The sequence below is a fragment of the Cucurbita maxima genome, unplaced genomic scaffold, assembly GCF_002738345.1.
Source record: "Cucurbita maxima cultivar Rimu unplaced genomic scaffold, Cmax_1.0 Cma_Scf00029, whole genome shotgun sequence".
NCBI lineage: Eukaryota > Viridiplantae > Streptophyta > Magnoliopsida > Cucurbitales > Cucurbitaceae > Cucurbita > Cucurbita maxima.
This window is the reverse complement of record NW_019272045.1, coordinates 846,959-860,104: the sequence shown is the minus strand read 5'-3', so window position 1 is coordinate 860,104 and position 13,146 is coordinate 846,959. Positions and strand designations below refer to the sequence as shown.

General features: G+C 34.4%; 1 protein-coding gene across 1 annotated transcript in view; it reads left to right on the top strand.

Annotated features, from left to right (window-relative positions):
- Nucleotides 1-13,146, top strand: part of LOC111465319 (protein ILITYHIA) — a 42,019-nt gene that overhangs the window by 17,705 nt on the left and 11,168 nt on the right. Inside the window, exons 19-36 of the mRNA XM_023109636.1 lie at nucleotides 1-303; nucleotides 386-502; nucleotides 577-678; nucleotides 755-904; nucleotides 1,975-2,139; nucleotides 2,218-2,394; nucleotides 3,177-3,299; nucleotides 3,461-3,541; nucleotides 3,626-3,742; nucleotides 5,443-5,615; nucleotides 9,154-9,231; nucleotides 9,308-9,455; nucleotides 10,808-10,930; nucleotides 11,048-11,104; nucleotides 11,190-11,300; nucleotides 11,400-11,591; nucleotides 11,666-11,839; nucleotides 12,450-12,560. Of these exons, the coding sequence (XP_022965404.1) occupies nucleotides 1-303; nucleotides 386-502; nucleotides 577-678; nucleotides 755-904; nucleotides 1,975-2,139; nucleotides 2,218-2,394; nucleotides 3,177-3,299; nucleotides 3,461-3,541; nucleotides 3,626-3,742; nucleotides 5,443-5,615; nucleotides 9,154-9,231; nucleotides 9,308-9,455; nucleotides 10,808-10,930; nucleotides 11,048-11,104; nucleotides 11,190-11,300; nucleotides 11,400-11,591; nucleotides 11,666-11,839; nucleotides 12,450-12,560 (2,502 nt within the window). The remainder of the gene's footprint in view (nucleotides 304-385; nucleotides 503-576; nucleotides 679-754; nucleotides 905-1,974; nucleotides 2,140-2,217; nucleotides 2,395-3,176; nucleotides 3,300-3,460; nucleotides 3,542-3,625; nucleotides 3,743-5,442; nucleotides 5,616-9,153; nucleotides 9,232-9,307; nucleotides 9,456-10,807; nucleotides 10,931-11,047; nucleotides 11,105-11,189; nucleotides 11,301-11,399; nucleotides 11,592-11,665; nucleotides 11,840-12,449; nucleotides 12,561-13,146) is intronic.

The following is a 13,146-nucleotide window of genomic DNA, read 5'->3' as shown; positions in this document are numbered from 1 at the left end:
GTGAAATTTGTTGATCCGTTGTTAAGGTCACCAATTGTAAGTGATGTGGCTTATGAAACCTTGGTGAAACTTTCCAGATGTCTTGCTCCGACGCTATGTAATTCTGCTCTTGACATTGCCACTGCATTGCGCATGATTAGGACTGATGGTGATTGTCTTCTTCTTGATTTGATCCCATCGGTTGTTGAAGCGGAAGCCAATGGAAAACCATCCTTGAGTATTCTCGAGCGAATTGTAACTGCTTTATCTGTTGCTTGTAAATCTGGACCTCTTCCTGTAGACACGTTTACCTTCATTTTTCCGGTATGGATATAACTTTCATTGGGCTCTCGCAATATGTGATGGTTAGTTTATACAAATGTTCTTACCTGTCACTATATTTCAGATCATGGAGAAAATTCTGTTATCCTCCAAGAAGACAGGACTCCATGATGATGTTCTTCGTGTTCTTTACTTGCACATGGATCCCTTACTGCCTCTTCCTAGGCTGCGGATGCTATCAGTAATATTCCATTGCAGATATGGTTATGGGTAGAATTGCATTTCTAGTCTTTAACGCTGATCTCTGTTTTTCAGGTTCTTTATCATGTCTTAGGTGTTGTTCCCGCTTATCAAGCATCCATTGGACCTGCACTAAATGAGTTGTGTCTTGGTCTTCAACCTGATGAAATAGCATCTGTATGTTCTTTCATATATTCTTAATTTTTAAGAAATGCATATATGATTTTACATGTCATTAATAGTTATTCTTTAGGCTCTACATGGAGTCTATGCAAAAGATGTTCACGTAAGGATTGCTTGTCTGAAAGCTGTTAAATGCATCCCAGCTGTTGCTAATCGGTCTCTTCCTGAAAATGTTGAGGTTGCTACAAGTATCTGGATGGCTTTACATGACCCAGAAAAGGTTTTTTCTAATCTTTCCTCCTGAATCTGCATTATATCATGGTCATAATTTAAAGTTTAGCTAATTCTGCTTTAGTGAAAGCTTTGGAACTTCTCTGAATATGTTTTTTCTAATTCCATGCTTACAATTTCTATACATTTTTAAAATTATGTATGTGCATCATTAAGTGTGAAGGATGGTTGGGATTCTATGACATTGTTTGGCATTCTTTTGATAATTGGAATACTTTGCTTGAAAGGGATAGTACTCTTGGAGGGTGTAAAAGGTACGAGGGAGGATATCCTCTTTTGGCCTTATTGATTTATAATATTTTTGGTAATTTCATTGGATCTCTTTTGTGTAATTGTGACTGTTTTTTTTTGGCCTTTTTGTACCTTCCATTCTTGTTAATGAAAGAGGGTTATTACCAAGAAAGAAAAGGATGGGCATCTCTGTTATGTACACAGTTCCTTATGCATATTTTACTTATCTTTAACATTTGCGTTCTTTTATGTGTGATACCTTGTTCAATAATTATCATAATACGGTTCGATAATGTAGGACAACCATTTTCAAGTAAGCTAGTCTGATCCAAGTATTGTTTAAATGTTGATCTACAACAAATAATTTAAAGGGTAATATAAAAGGCAATTTTTCACTTAGAAGAAGTATTTGATTATAAATTTTTGTCAGATATTAACATTACTTCAATTTGATAGCTTTAAGAAATATTTTTGTCAGATATTACTATATATGATGCACAGATATTTAGGCTGCATGGATTTAGTAAGGAGTAAGCGCTGAAATTGAAGGTTGAACATATCTGAAATGCGGAAATGAAGTTTGAACATTTAAGAACAACTATAAAAATCCTGAAAGTTGATATGACAATTGATCTTGCATTCGTAGATACAAAACAATGTTAACCTTACCATAAAAGATTTAATTCTGGTATTATGTAATGTCTTTTTGAAAGGACTGCCTCATAGCCATTTTTTTATCCAAGTTCTCTGCTTTATAGCTTCCAAATATTTTTTCAGTTCTCACCCTTTTTTGTTGCCACACTCCCTCATCTTGATTCTTATCTTCAGTCTGTGGCTGAAATTGCGGAGGATATTTGGGATCGTTATGGATATGACTTTGGAACTGATTATTCTGGGCTTTTCAAAGCACTTTCTCATGATAATTATAATGTCCGGTTGGCGGCATCTGAAGCACTTGCTGCTATTTTGGATGAATACCCTGATACAATACAGGTTATTCATCAACGTAGAATTCAATTGTTAGTCAATTTCTGGAATTGTATTTTTTCTTATTATTTGTGATAATTTCAGGAATCTCTTTCTACATTATTTTCCACGTACATCCATGATACTAGCTCTGGAGGGAGTACTGTAGATGCTGGTTGGCTCGGACGTCAAGGGATAGCATTAGCACTATATTCAGCTGCAGATGTATTGCGAACAAAAGATCTTCCTGTTGTAATGACATTCCTCATTTCACGAGCCTTGGTATGTTTCTAACGTAGTTAGCCTATACAATTACACTAGCTTTCTAGGTTGAGAAAATTATATTGTTAAACATAATTATCCCATAGAAGTAAAAAAAAGAAGGAAAAAAATTTCCTGTTTGTCTATTTTCACTTGCTTTCATAAATGTTCTGGACGTCAATTTCATTATTGTCCTTGTGGCTCCTAGGATAAACTTATTCTGTAATTGTTGTCATTAATGTTTCTTGTAAGATCAGTGTAAAATTAGTTGTACTCTAAATTAATATTATTTGTGTTATTCTATCGTTAAATGCATAAGTGAATGTTTATTTTTTCTAAACAGTAGACTAAAAATTGATATTATTCAGAGAAGTTGATGATTTGAAGTTCTATAATGAGAAAAAAAGGAGATAGACGCTCTTTATTATTATTATTATTTTAAAATTTTAAACAGAGATGGAAGCTTCTTGCTAGGCTACTTATAATAGTTCTACGATGGGTTCTACTTTTATTAATAACTGAAATTGTATTTATTTTTTCCGTAATGTGAAGCTAATGCAAGTTTTGTTATTTCTTCGGGAACATAGGATTCAATTGGACTAATACATTCTGCTGTAGTATTATTTTTGCACTCCAGAAATTTGAAATGTTGAATTAAGATATTTCTAGAAATGCTTAGGAAATATCATTTCTCAGTGTGGTAAGCATGCTGGGTTAGTCATTTTCAATTGAAATGCATCGTTTCAAGGACAAATTGAACGTAAGTTATACTTTGGTCTTTCTGATTCACATTAATTTTTCAGGGTGACCCCAATATTGATGTTCGTGGAAGAATGATCAACGCTGGTATCATGATTATTGATAAACATGGGAGAGAGAGCGTTTCCTTGTTGTTTCCTATTTTTGAAAACTACCTAAACAAAAAGGTATTTCTTTTTAAGTTAAATATTCTTTTCCTTACATTCCTTCTGCTTTAAGTTTATGAACACCAAAACCTTTTTTGTTCTAGCGAACCCAGTCTACTGCTGATAGAAAGTGTGCTGGAAATTTCCATCTGTTTGATATTTTTGGTTTCTAAATTTTCCAGGCATCAGATGAGGAGAAGTACGATTTGGTTCGTGAGGGTGTTGTTATTTTCACTGGAGCATTGGCGAAACATTTGGCAAAGGTATTATTTTTTTAATATTTCAATTGCCAATATTGATACCTCCTTCGTTTCTTATCCCAGCTTAATGTCTGAATTTTTGGACAGAATGATCCCAAAATTCACGCTGTTGTAGATAAATTGTTGGATGTTTTGAATACTCCATCAGAAGCAGTTCAACGTGCTGTATCTACATGTTTGTCTCCATTAATGCAATCAAAGCAGGTTAGTCAGGTTTTGTCTGTATAGGGTTCCTTTCAAGTGTCGTATTTGATTTATTATTTTTGCTATAAAGATGTTAAATCAGATGATTCTGAAATCGTGGTCTGGTTTTGGAGGTTTTTCACCTTCCTTTTTTGAGATGTTCTTGAGAAATTTCATTTCTCAAGAACTTATAACTTGTTTGTTCATTTAAAATGAGATGGGGTAGCAGTCCAACAGACGATGAAACAAAACCATTCATTGGTGAAAGTTACTCTCAATGATACTAAACTACATAATAGATCAAACCACTATTTCTATACGCGTCTAAATCCGTCTCAAACCTGGTTAAAGAAAATAATTCCAACCAGCATAAATTTCACAAACAGAGAATTTACTTTGTGTGTCGGGAACCTCTCTTGTTTGTGTCAGGCATTCGAAGAAACAAGAATGCTGGAATTTATAAGAAATAAGAATGCGATTGTTTTTCTTGTGGTGAAGGATGGAGCATTGTTTAGTGGTCGAGGGAAATCTTCTTTTGTTTGTGATAGGAATTTTTGTGCATGATTTACACTTGTGCCTCATATTTCATAGAGATGAGAATCTTGCTTTAGGTTGAATGAGATTAGGAGGTGGTCTTTTAGCTTTGATCGGCAAGGAACATGGGGACTTCCTTCATTAGGATTCGGCACTCGGGCTTATTGACTTCTATGATAGAGGTGTTCTTGATCCATCCACGAGTCTTTTTGAATAAATAAAAAAGAGAGAGAAGACTTGGCAGTTTTGTGACATTGCATTTTTTCAAGTTGAGATGTCTTGACGTGGAATCATTCTGTATGTTTTGCGCCTTTGATGATTTAGGATTACCTGCATGCTTATGTAGAATGGAATGCACTTAAGCAATTCTCTCTTATATATCCATAATTTTTTAGGATATGTCAGACACGAACTTTTTTGTTTTCTATTAAATTACATTGTCATACCGTTTGTAACTACAGCTTATTTAGCCAGTCTCTGGTAGTTTGGCTGCTATAAACTTATTGTAAAACAATCTCTGAGCTTTCTTTTCGTTTATAAGTATCTGGATGTGAAAAGTTAGTGAATTCTACAAAAGATTTTGCTATCTTCCTTCGGGAAGAAAGTACATTGGAGAGGTTTGTCTGCCAGTGAGATAAATTTTATTATATCTTCTTGAGGAAAAGACAAAAAAGTTTAGAATTAAATGAATTAAAAAAAGACTGAAACCTATGAATGGTGAAGACCTGCCAAAAAAATTGAACTAGGATTTCTTACAAATCTGGGAAAATGGAGAAGTAATTAGTTGGGCAGGGGTTCTCTCTACCCCCGACCCCCAAGATGTTATTTGGTTTGTTTTGAGAAATATGCATCTCTGTTCTTATCCTCCCCATCATCTACCGAATCACTCTCACCAAAAATAAAATAAAATAAAATCTTGTTATCTTCTTGTAAATTATTGTATCTTTGGGACTCAACTTCCTGTTTGATAAATACTTCTGAGATTGTCTGATCTTGTTCAATTGTGGATTATTGTTTTATGTTGTAAAGTTGTTTGCCAACGTAAATTTTCATTTGATATCTTCATTTTTACCCTTCATTTGTGTAGGTTCCTATATTTCTTACGCTTGTACTTCATTATGACATACTTTTGGATATTGATTTGATCGTTGGTTTTCTTTTTCTCCTCTGGTATTTTGTTTCATTAGGATGATGCCCCAGCTCTTGTTTCAAGGCTTTTGGATCAGCTCATGAAGAGTGAAAAGTATGGGGAACGTCGAGGAGCAGCATTTGGTCTTGCTGGAGTTGTTAAGGGATTTGGAATCACAAGCCTTAAGAAGTATGGAATAGTTTCTGTGATACGAGATGCTTTCGCAGACAGGTTTGTTCCATCAAGATCCAATCTTATTACTAATTCAAGTTATGCATAAAAGCTTAAACTTTTTGATTAATGTTAAGAGACCAATGCTCGAAAGATACAAATTCCAAATGGGAGTGATAGAAAATAAAACAGAAATTACAAAGTAAATTCATAGGCATCTCAATTCAGACATACCTTGGAAAGAAAAGCCAATAAAAAGCTCAAAAAGAGAAAACCATGTTTTTAGTTTAGTGGACTTGGAACGATCATTCCAATGTAACATTGGATTTTGCTTCTACCATTATTCTGAAAGTAAAACTTTAACCTCATCACCATAATAAATTTGATTTTGTATCTGAAGAAACACCAATAAGAAGTTGAAGAATATTTTCCATTGTGAGGTTGGAGAAAATCCACTGAACCTGGAAATAATTTCATAAATAATTCCAACAAGCCAAGGAATAAATGATCGAGGATCTCCCCATCTGCCTGACAAAGAAAAACAATCAGAGGGCATAAGAGTGAAGCAGACAGCTTTCTTTCTATAACATCCAAAGTATTGTGGCTGCCGTTGAAAGGAAAGGAGGTGGAAGGAAAAGGATAGCTGGTTGATTTCTTTTGAACAAGAAATGATACTTTTCATTAAAAATTTGAAAAGAGAGCTCAAAGAATGCACCTCCACGAGGGAGGGAAGAAGGTAACAACAAAAGCAAGACCAAACTGTGAAATCAAATACAACAGGAGTCTAAAAACGAAACAATTTGTTACCCAACTGTGAAAAGAAACGAAAAAGAAGGAACTAAAAAACAATCCAACAAGAGGCTTTAGTAGAGAGCTCCATGATTAGTCCAGGTGACTGACAACTGATAAAATGACAACACAGCCAACATAATCAGATATGATACTGATTCTTCTCGATTCCTTCTTTCTTCAAAACCTGGAAGCCTGACCTTGTAGGTACCCTTCAGATTACTGATACTTGAACTAAAAAACCCTGCCCAACTAAGAAAATAATCCTGAAGAAGAGGATAAACAAAAATTGCTCCTCACACCTGCTGACAAAACCAACTAATAATTGAAGAGGAAATGAGAAGATTGACCCAGACGAAAAACTGGCCTCAATTGAAAATCCGCTCCATAGAGTACTTTCTAGCGACTAATCCATGAGAAGAGTTACATTAGTGAGAGAAGATGAACACTAATGTGCTCTGACGGTTGGTTACTGAATGGGAATTGTGAACATCTACAATCCATAGACCTCAACAAGAGAAGAAAATTTGGGGAGAAGTCTGTGCAGAAAGTGCTCCACTAGACACAATGAGACCTTGCTCATTAACTTCATTCGAAAATAGATTTTCGAAAGCTGCTACAAACGAATCCTCTACCTGGTCAGTATCACTAGAAACACATTCCTCGCTACTTAAACTAACATTTCATTCTCCATCTGAATGAGGACCAAAAAGATTCTTCTTAGTTATTGAGTGTCTTAAGACACCCTTGGTGAACTGTGCTTTAACCTGGTAACTTGTAATTGGCTGAAAATCTTAGTAGAATATACAGATTTTCGCAGCTTGGAACCTCTAGTGTGAGGGCTTTAACAGATTTGATTAACAAGTGATAAGGTGAAAACAAAGTTCCTCTCAAGCATCCCTGTTTGATTCTGAATGTTCAATGAAAGAAGGAAGCTCATTTTCTCGAGTATAATACTGAGGGAAAGCTATTATAAATATTGGCTTTGGTTGTGAAGAAGTCACCAAGGAATTAATAGCATTAATACCCCCCATTCAGACTATGAGGATTACCAACTTCTTGCCCAACAATATTAAGGTCATTTAAAATATAATGATCATTTGAATTAACTTGCTTGACATGCATCGGAAGGACCTTTGAACCCTCAAGTGCTATCAACAAATCTTCAATTTTGTTTAAACAAAACTTTCTTCCATAATCTGATTCAAAGTTGTCTTGCGTGGAGGGTCTAAAGAAGCTATATCATCAAAACGGAGGGAAGTTTTTTCGATATTTCCGTCCTGGATGCCAATTTTGCTGGGATGAAGCCACAAATACTTTTCTGAACTCCAAATACAGCAGCTAAACAATCTATGTAGTTAGTTCATGTTTGCTTTTCACCATAACATCCTTTGACAAAACAACTTCCTAAATATGAGTAGCAAAAATAGGTGTTGAATGCTTCAACTTCCCCTGTATTAATAGAAATTTTCTTACCATCTCCCAAACAGCAATCCATCCTTTCTTTTCAAAGCCAACAAGGAACGTGAACATTGTTTCTTTCTCTAGAGGTAGGGTAATCAACACTTTCTTACTAAAGAACAAGTGTATAGGAGATTGCAATAGTTCAACCAAGAAACATACAAACCAACTTAAGAGAGGGAAATAAGAAGTAATTTTCTTTCTGTTAATCATTCCTTGAACAAAACACTCATCCTTTTCACCCCATATGAAGAAGTCAAATTGCTGATTAACCAACTCTTCACTTCCATTGCATAAAAGAAGACAAAATGATCAAACTCAAATAAAACACAAAATCGAAAGGTGGATGAAGACCATTGAAACCCATAGAAAAGCAAAAGTTCTTCTAGAGATCCATAGTGTACATGAAACAACAAATGAACAAGCGGTGGCATGGGTGACTGCCAATTTGTGACAGACTATGGAGAAGCTTTGTTGGAAGGAGTCGCAATGAGAATATTGCCAAAAAGGGTGGGCGTTTCATGGTTAGGTTTCCTTGATTGTGTGTCTTGTGTCACAGTCATTCTTTTTCAACCTTGTTACGTCGTGATCTTGACACACTCACGACCAACTTTAAGGGAACCTAATCCCCATATTCCTTTATCATCTGACTTTGTGGCCTCGTCGGACCTTAGGCAAGGTCTATCTTCGTCCTCCGAACATCACTTGTATGGAATCCAAGATTGTTTGACCACACACGTTGCCTACACGTGCTTGTTCAGTTATCTGCGACTCAATTGACTTACCTCTACACTAGGCCAAGTCATTCGGCTCGACCTTGCCTTTGCTCGGGGTCAAGGTCTCTCAATGCAATGTTGCATATCATCATCTCATCTTGGTTCCCAATTAGTATGGTGCATATGTCTTGACGCCATCCCAAGTCATGGGGTGTTGTCGGCTATCACAACTCATTCAGTCATGCCATTCTTTTCTACATGTCGGTTCAAGATATGACAATGAATTTGGGTATCATATCAAGTGGTATATGGCAATGCTTTTGCAATTTGAAATCACATATAAAATATTTTCATCAGTGGAAGTTATTTCTCAGTATTGGTATATATCTGCAAGTAATATGTAAAAGTATACATTTTTGTTGAATGAATATAGTGATGCAACTGTTGGAAAATGATTCATACAAGTACTCTTCCACTCATGAATGTGGGATCAAGTGCATTTACCTAGAAACATAAGAATATAAATATAAATTATTTTGTATAATAATGACCATGATGCAAAAGGAGTGGAAAAGTTTTCTTTAATGCTTTGTGTGGGTTCATTACGTTTTATGTGAATTGATGAACCACAGGAATTCAGCGAAACGCCGTGAAGGAGCTTTACTGGCATTTGAATGTCTTTGTGAAACACTTGGAAGACTATTTGAACCGTGAGTAGATATCCTAGACATAGTATCTTTATCTATTGTTTTTTCTCCTTCTCGTAACTGATATGTGATTTCTCAGGTATGTGATCCAGATGTTGCCGTTTCTTTTAGTGTCATTCTCTGATCAAGTTGTTGCAATTCGTGAAGCTGCTGAATGTGCTGCCCGTGCAATGATGTCTCATCTTACCGCTCAGGGTGTGAAGCTTGTATTGCCCTCTCTTTTGAAGGTGATTATAATTATTTTTGTTCTAAAACTTCTGGATAAACAACTTATGATATTCTTACGTCTCTTTTGTCGGTCTCTTTTGTCAGTCGGAAAGGTTTCTCTTTAATGTCTGCTGCTTATACATTGAATTGTTACATTTTATGCTGCCTATTTATGTGTATTTTCTCATATTTTCTCAAAATATTTTCTTTTAGTATATTTGATATTATGTTTTCTTTAATCACTTTAATAGGTGGTGAACTTTTGTATTTAAAACAAAGATACAAAAATGATTAAACTAAATATGGAAATGCACCTTAGGATTCTTGGAATGCAAAAAAGGTGGTCCAAATTAAAACAAGGCTAATAGATCCTATGCACAAGCCAACTAAAACAAGGCTATACGACTGAGGCCTCAAACATTGAAAAACTTGATGGATTATTAGGACTGATACCACGGTAAGTGTTTTGCTAGACCCAGTGTCATGGCATGCTTGGTTAAAGAGAGTTTCAGGACAAATTGGGGTAGAATGGAAGGTTGAGTAACTAAAATGCAATAACACTAACTAATTTCACTAGCTAAATTTTTCAGAATTTGTATTAAATGGTTCATTTTGTGTAAAATTTATATTTAAAATTTTCAAATAGTGATCATATTGGTCCGTTTTTAAAAATATGGAACCAAAATAATTGTTTGAAAATACAGGGACTAAAATGAACCAAAACACAGACGAAAATAATATTTAAACCAATTATTTATTTTAGAGACTATCGGCATGGTCTGTTTTGATGCTTAAGAAGAGCAATTTGTTCTTTTATTGAATCGTTCAGGCTTCAACTTTCTCTATTTAGCTCATATATGAGAACTTGAATTCACTATGTTGGTCGTGTTAAAATGGCACACCATGTGCCTACTGGGAGACGTTCATTATCTTGACTGACAAATGCAATATTAGGTTTATGCTTGACTGGAGAGTTGAAAGTGGGTGACCAAGTTAATGATCTACAATTTTGTAATACAGTATGTATAAAATCATTGCCATAAAGAGCTATACAAATTGTCTCTTCCAACATTGATAGAATGAGAATAGATCAATGTTTGAGCTGGACTTTAATGAACTGAGAATAGCATGGGCAACAAAACAAAACATTATCCCTTTGGGGCCTATGCTACGATTTCAACTGTTTAATATGTATTTTTACTAAAAGTAGAGGACTCGGATGTATCCATGGATGAGCCAAGAATATGGTTTCTGGTATTTTTACTGATGTCTTATCAGTAGTTTAATCTAGCTTTCTTGCCTTCTATACGTGAGTTTACTTTTCTAATTGCCCTTTTGTGCCTAAGTTCTCTATTGTTCTCTCTCTGGGCAGGGTCTTGAAGATAAGGCATGGAGAACAAAGCAAAGCAGTGTACAGTTGCTTGGTGCTATGGCATATTGTGCTCCGCAACAGTTGTCTCAATGTCTTCCTAAGATAGTGCCGAAGTTGACAGAGGTATGTGCCATGATTTGTTAGTTTCCATTTTAGTTTCATTATGTAATCATTGAAAAAAAAGGGCAAGTATATGAGCTTGATAAAGATTACGTTTTCCCCCCTCAAAAAAAACTGCAGGTTCTCACAGATACTCATCCCAAAGTCCAGTCAGCAGCACAAACAGCCCTTCAACAAGTAATAATTTTGAGCCATTTAAAATCATCGGATCTTTATGGTTTTCTAATTTCTACTAAGATCTTTCATTGTTTGTTTCTTTTAGGTTGGAAGTGTCATAAAGAATCCAGAAATATCTGCACTTGTTCCTACGCTTCTAATGGGTCTTACTGATCCAAATGACTATACTAAATATTCTCTTGACATTCTTCTGCAAGTAAGATTGATTGAAGATAAGATTTAGGACGGATTTTCAGTTAACATTAGCAAACTTATTTGCCTTTTTGCCTGCTAAATTTCCATTAACTTATTGCAGACAACTTTTATTAATTCAATTGATGCCCCTTCCCTTGCACTATTGGTGCCCATAGTGCACAGAGGGCTAAGGGAGAGAAGTGCTGAGACCAAAAAAAAAGCAGCCCAAATTGCTGGAAATATGTGTTCCTTAGTCACAGAACCGAAGGATATGATTCCGTATACTGGGTTGCTACTTCCTGAAGTAAAAAAGGTTGTCATCCCCATTTACTATTCTTACACTGTATTCTTTCTTCTTTCTAATTTTAAATTTTGTGACGAGGACAGGTCTTAGTTGATCCAATCCCAGAAGTACGTTCAGTTGCTGCTCGGGCAATTGGATCCCTCATCAGGGGAATGGGAGAGGAAAACTTCCCCGATCTAGTACCATGGTTGTTTGATACACTTAAATCTGAAAATAGTAATGTTGAGCGATCTGGAGCTGCCCAAGGATTGAGTGAGGTTAGAAGTCTTACAATTAACATCTATGTTATTTATTTGTTTATTATTTAGCCATATGTCAGTTATTCCTAATTTGACTGATTGAGTTTTAATCATGCATTTTTACGCTATTTTTTTAGTTATATTTAGACTAATTGATAGGTTTCACTAGACTGTGATGATGTGGAGTTTTTCCCATTCAAAGATGTGAATGTCCGGATGCATGCTTTTCCATTTTTTTTTTTTCCAATTTCATCTTATATATTTCTATTGGTAGTATAGCTTCATATTTTTGGTTCATCACTTTATTACTTACCTTTTACACTTTTTAGTTGTTGATGACTAGGGTAGGTCCATTTAGTATACCAAGATGATTGTTGGTCAATTTAGTATAAGAAAGAATTGACTTAATTGTGTTTCTAAGCTTTCTGTATTATAGAAAACTAAAAATGGTTTTAAAGGATAAAACAAGAAAGTACGTGGGAACTTGATCTTCGTAAGACGATACTCGATATTTATAATTTAGTATTAATAATACTTCTGCAATTATTGGTGCTTATATTATAACACTAATATTATTTTTTTAATAATATGTGTTTTCGATTGTTGTTTGTTGTTTGTTTGTTTCTAGGTTTTAGCTGCTCTTGGAATTGAATACTTCGATCTTGTGCTTCCGGATATTATTAAAAACTGTTCTCATCAGAGAGCACCTGTCCGTGATGGATATTTAACACTTTTCAAGGTAATTCAACTTTCTTTTGAAGGTTTCATGTTTTACCTGCTCTATAGATGTTTTTGTCAAGAATGAATTAGGAGGAAAAATATGCAAGAATTAATCCCTCAGAATTTTAACTCTAATTTGATACATGTTAAATATTTGTTTGATAATTAAAGTTTTCAATATGCCATCCATATGATTTTTTTTTTTTTTTTTTTGAGTTCAACAACATTCTGGGTGGGTGGACATTGAAGCTATGTTCACTTTGACTTGTGTGTTATGTTTTTAGATTTACTAAGTCAAATATATTCAACGAATGAATTTTATGATCCAAGTAGTAAAAAATGTATTTTTTAATGAATCTAGATTTTTAATTTAAAAGTTAAAAATATTGAATTGCATTAAAAAGGACAATCTTTGATAAATATATTATTTCATGTTATTAAGTCATTTTAATTTTGTCAAAATTAAAATATGCACAACACAATAAATTATAAACTTTATAACATTGTAAAATGATAATTATACAACATTTATAAAATAAAACATGTTAACAGATTAATTATTAATAGTTGTGATACAACTTAGTATTACGACTATATTTGTAGTT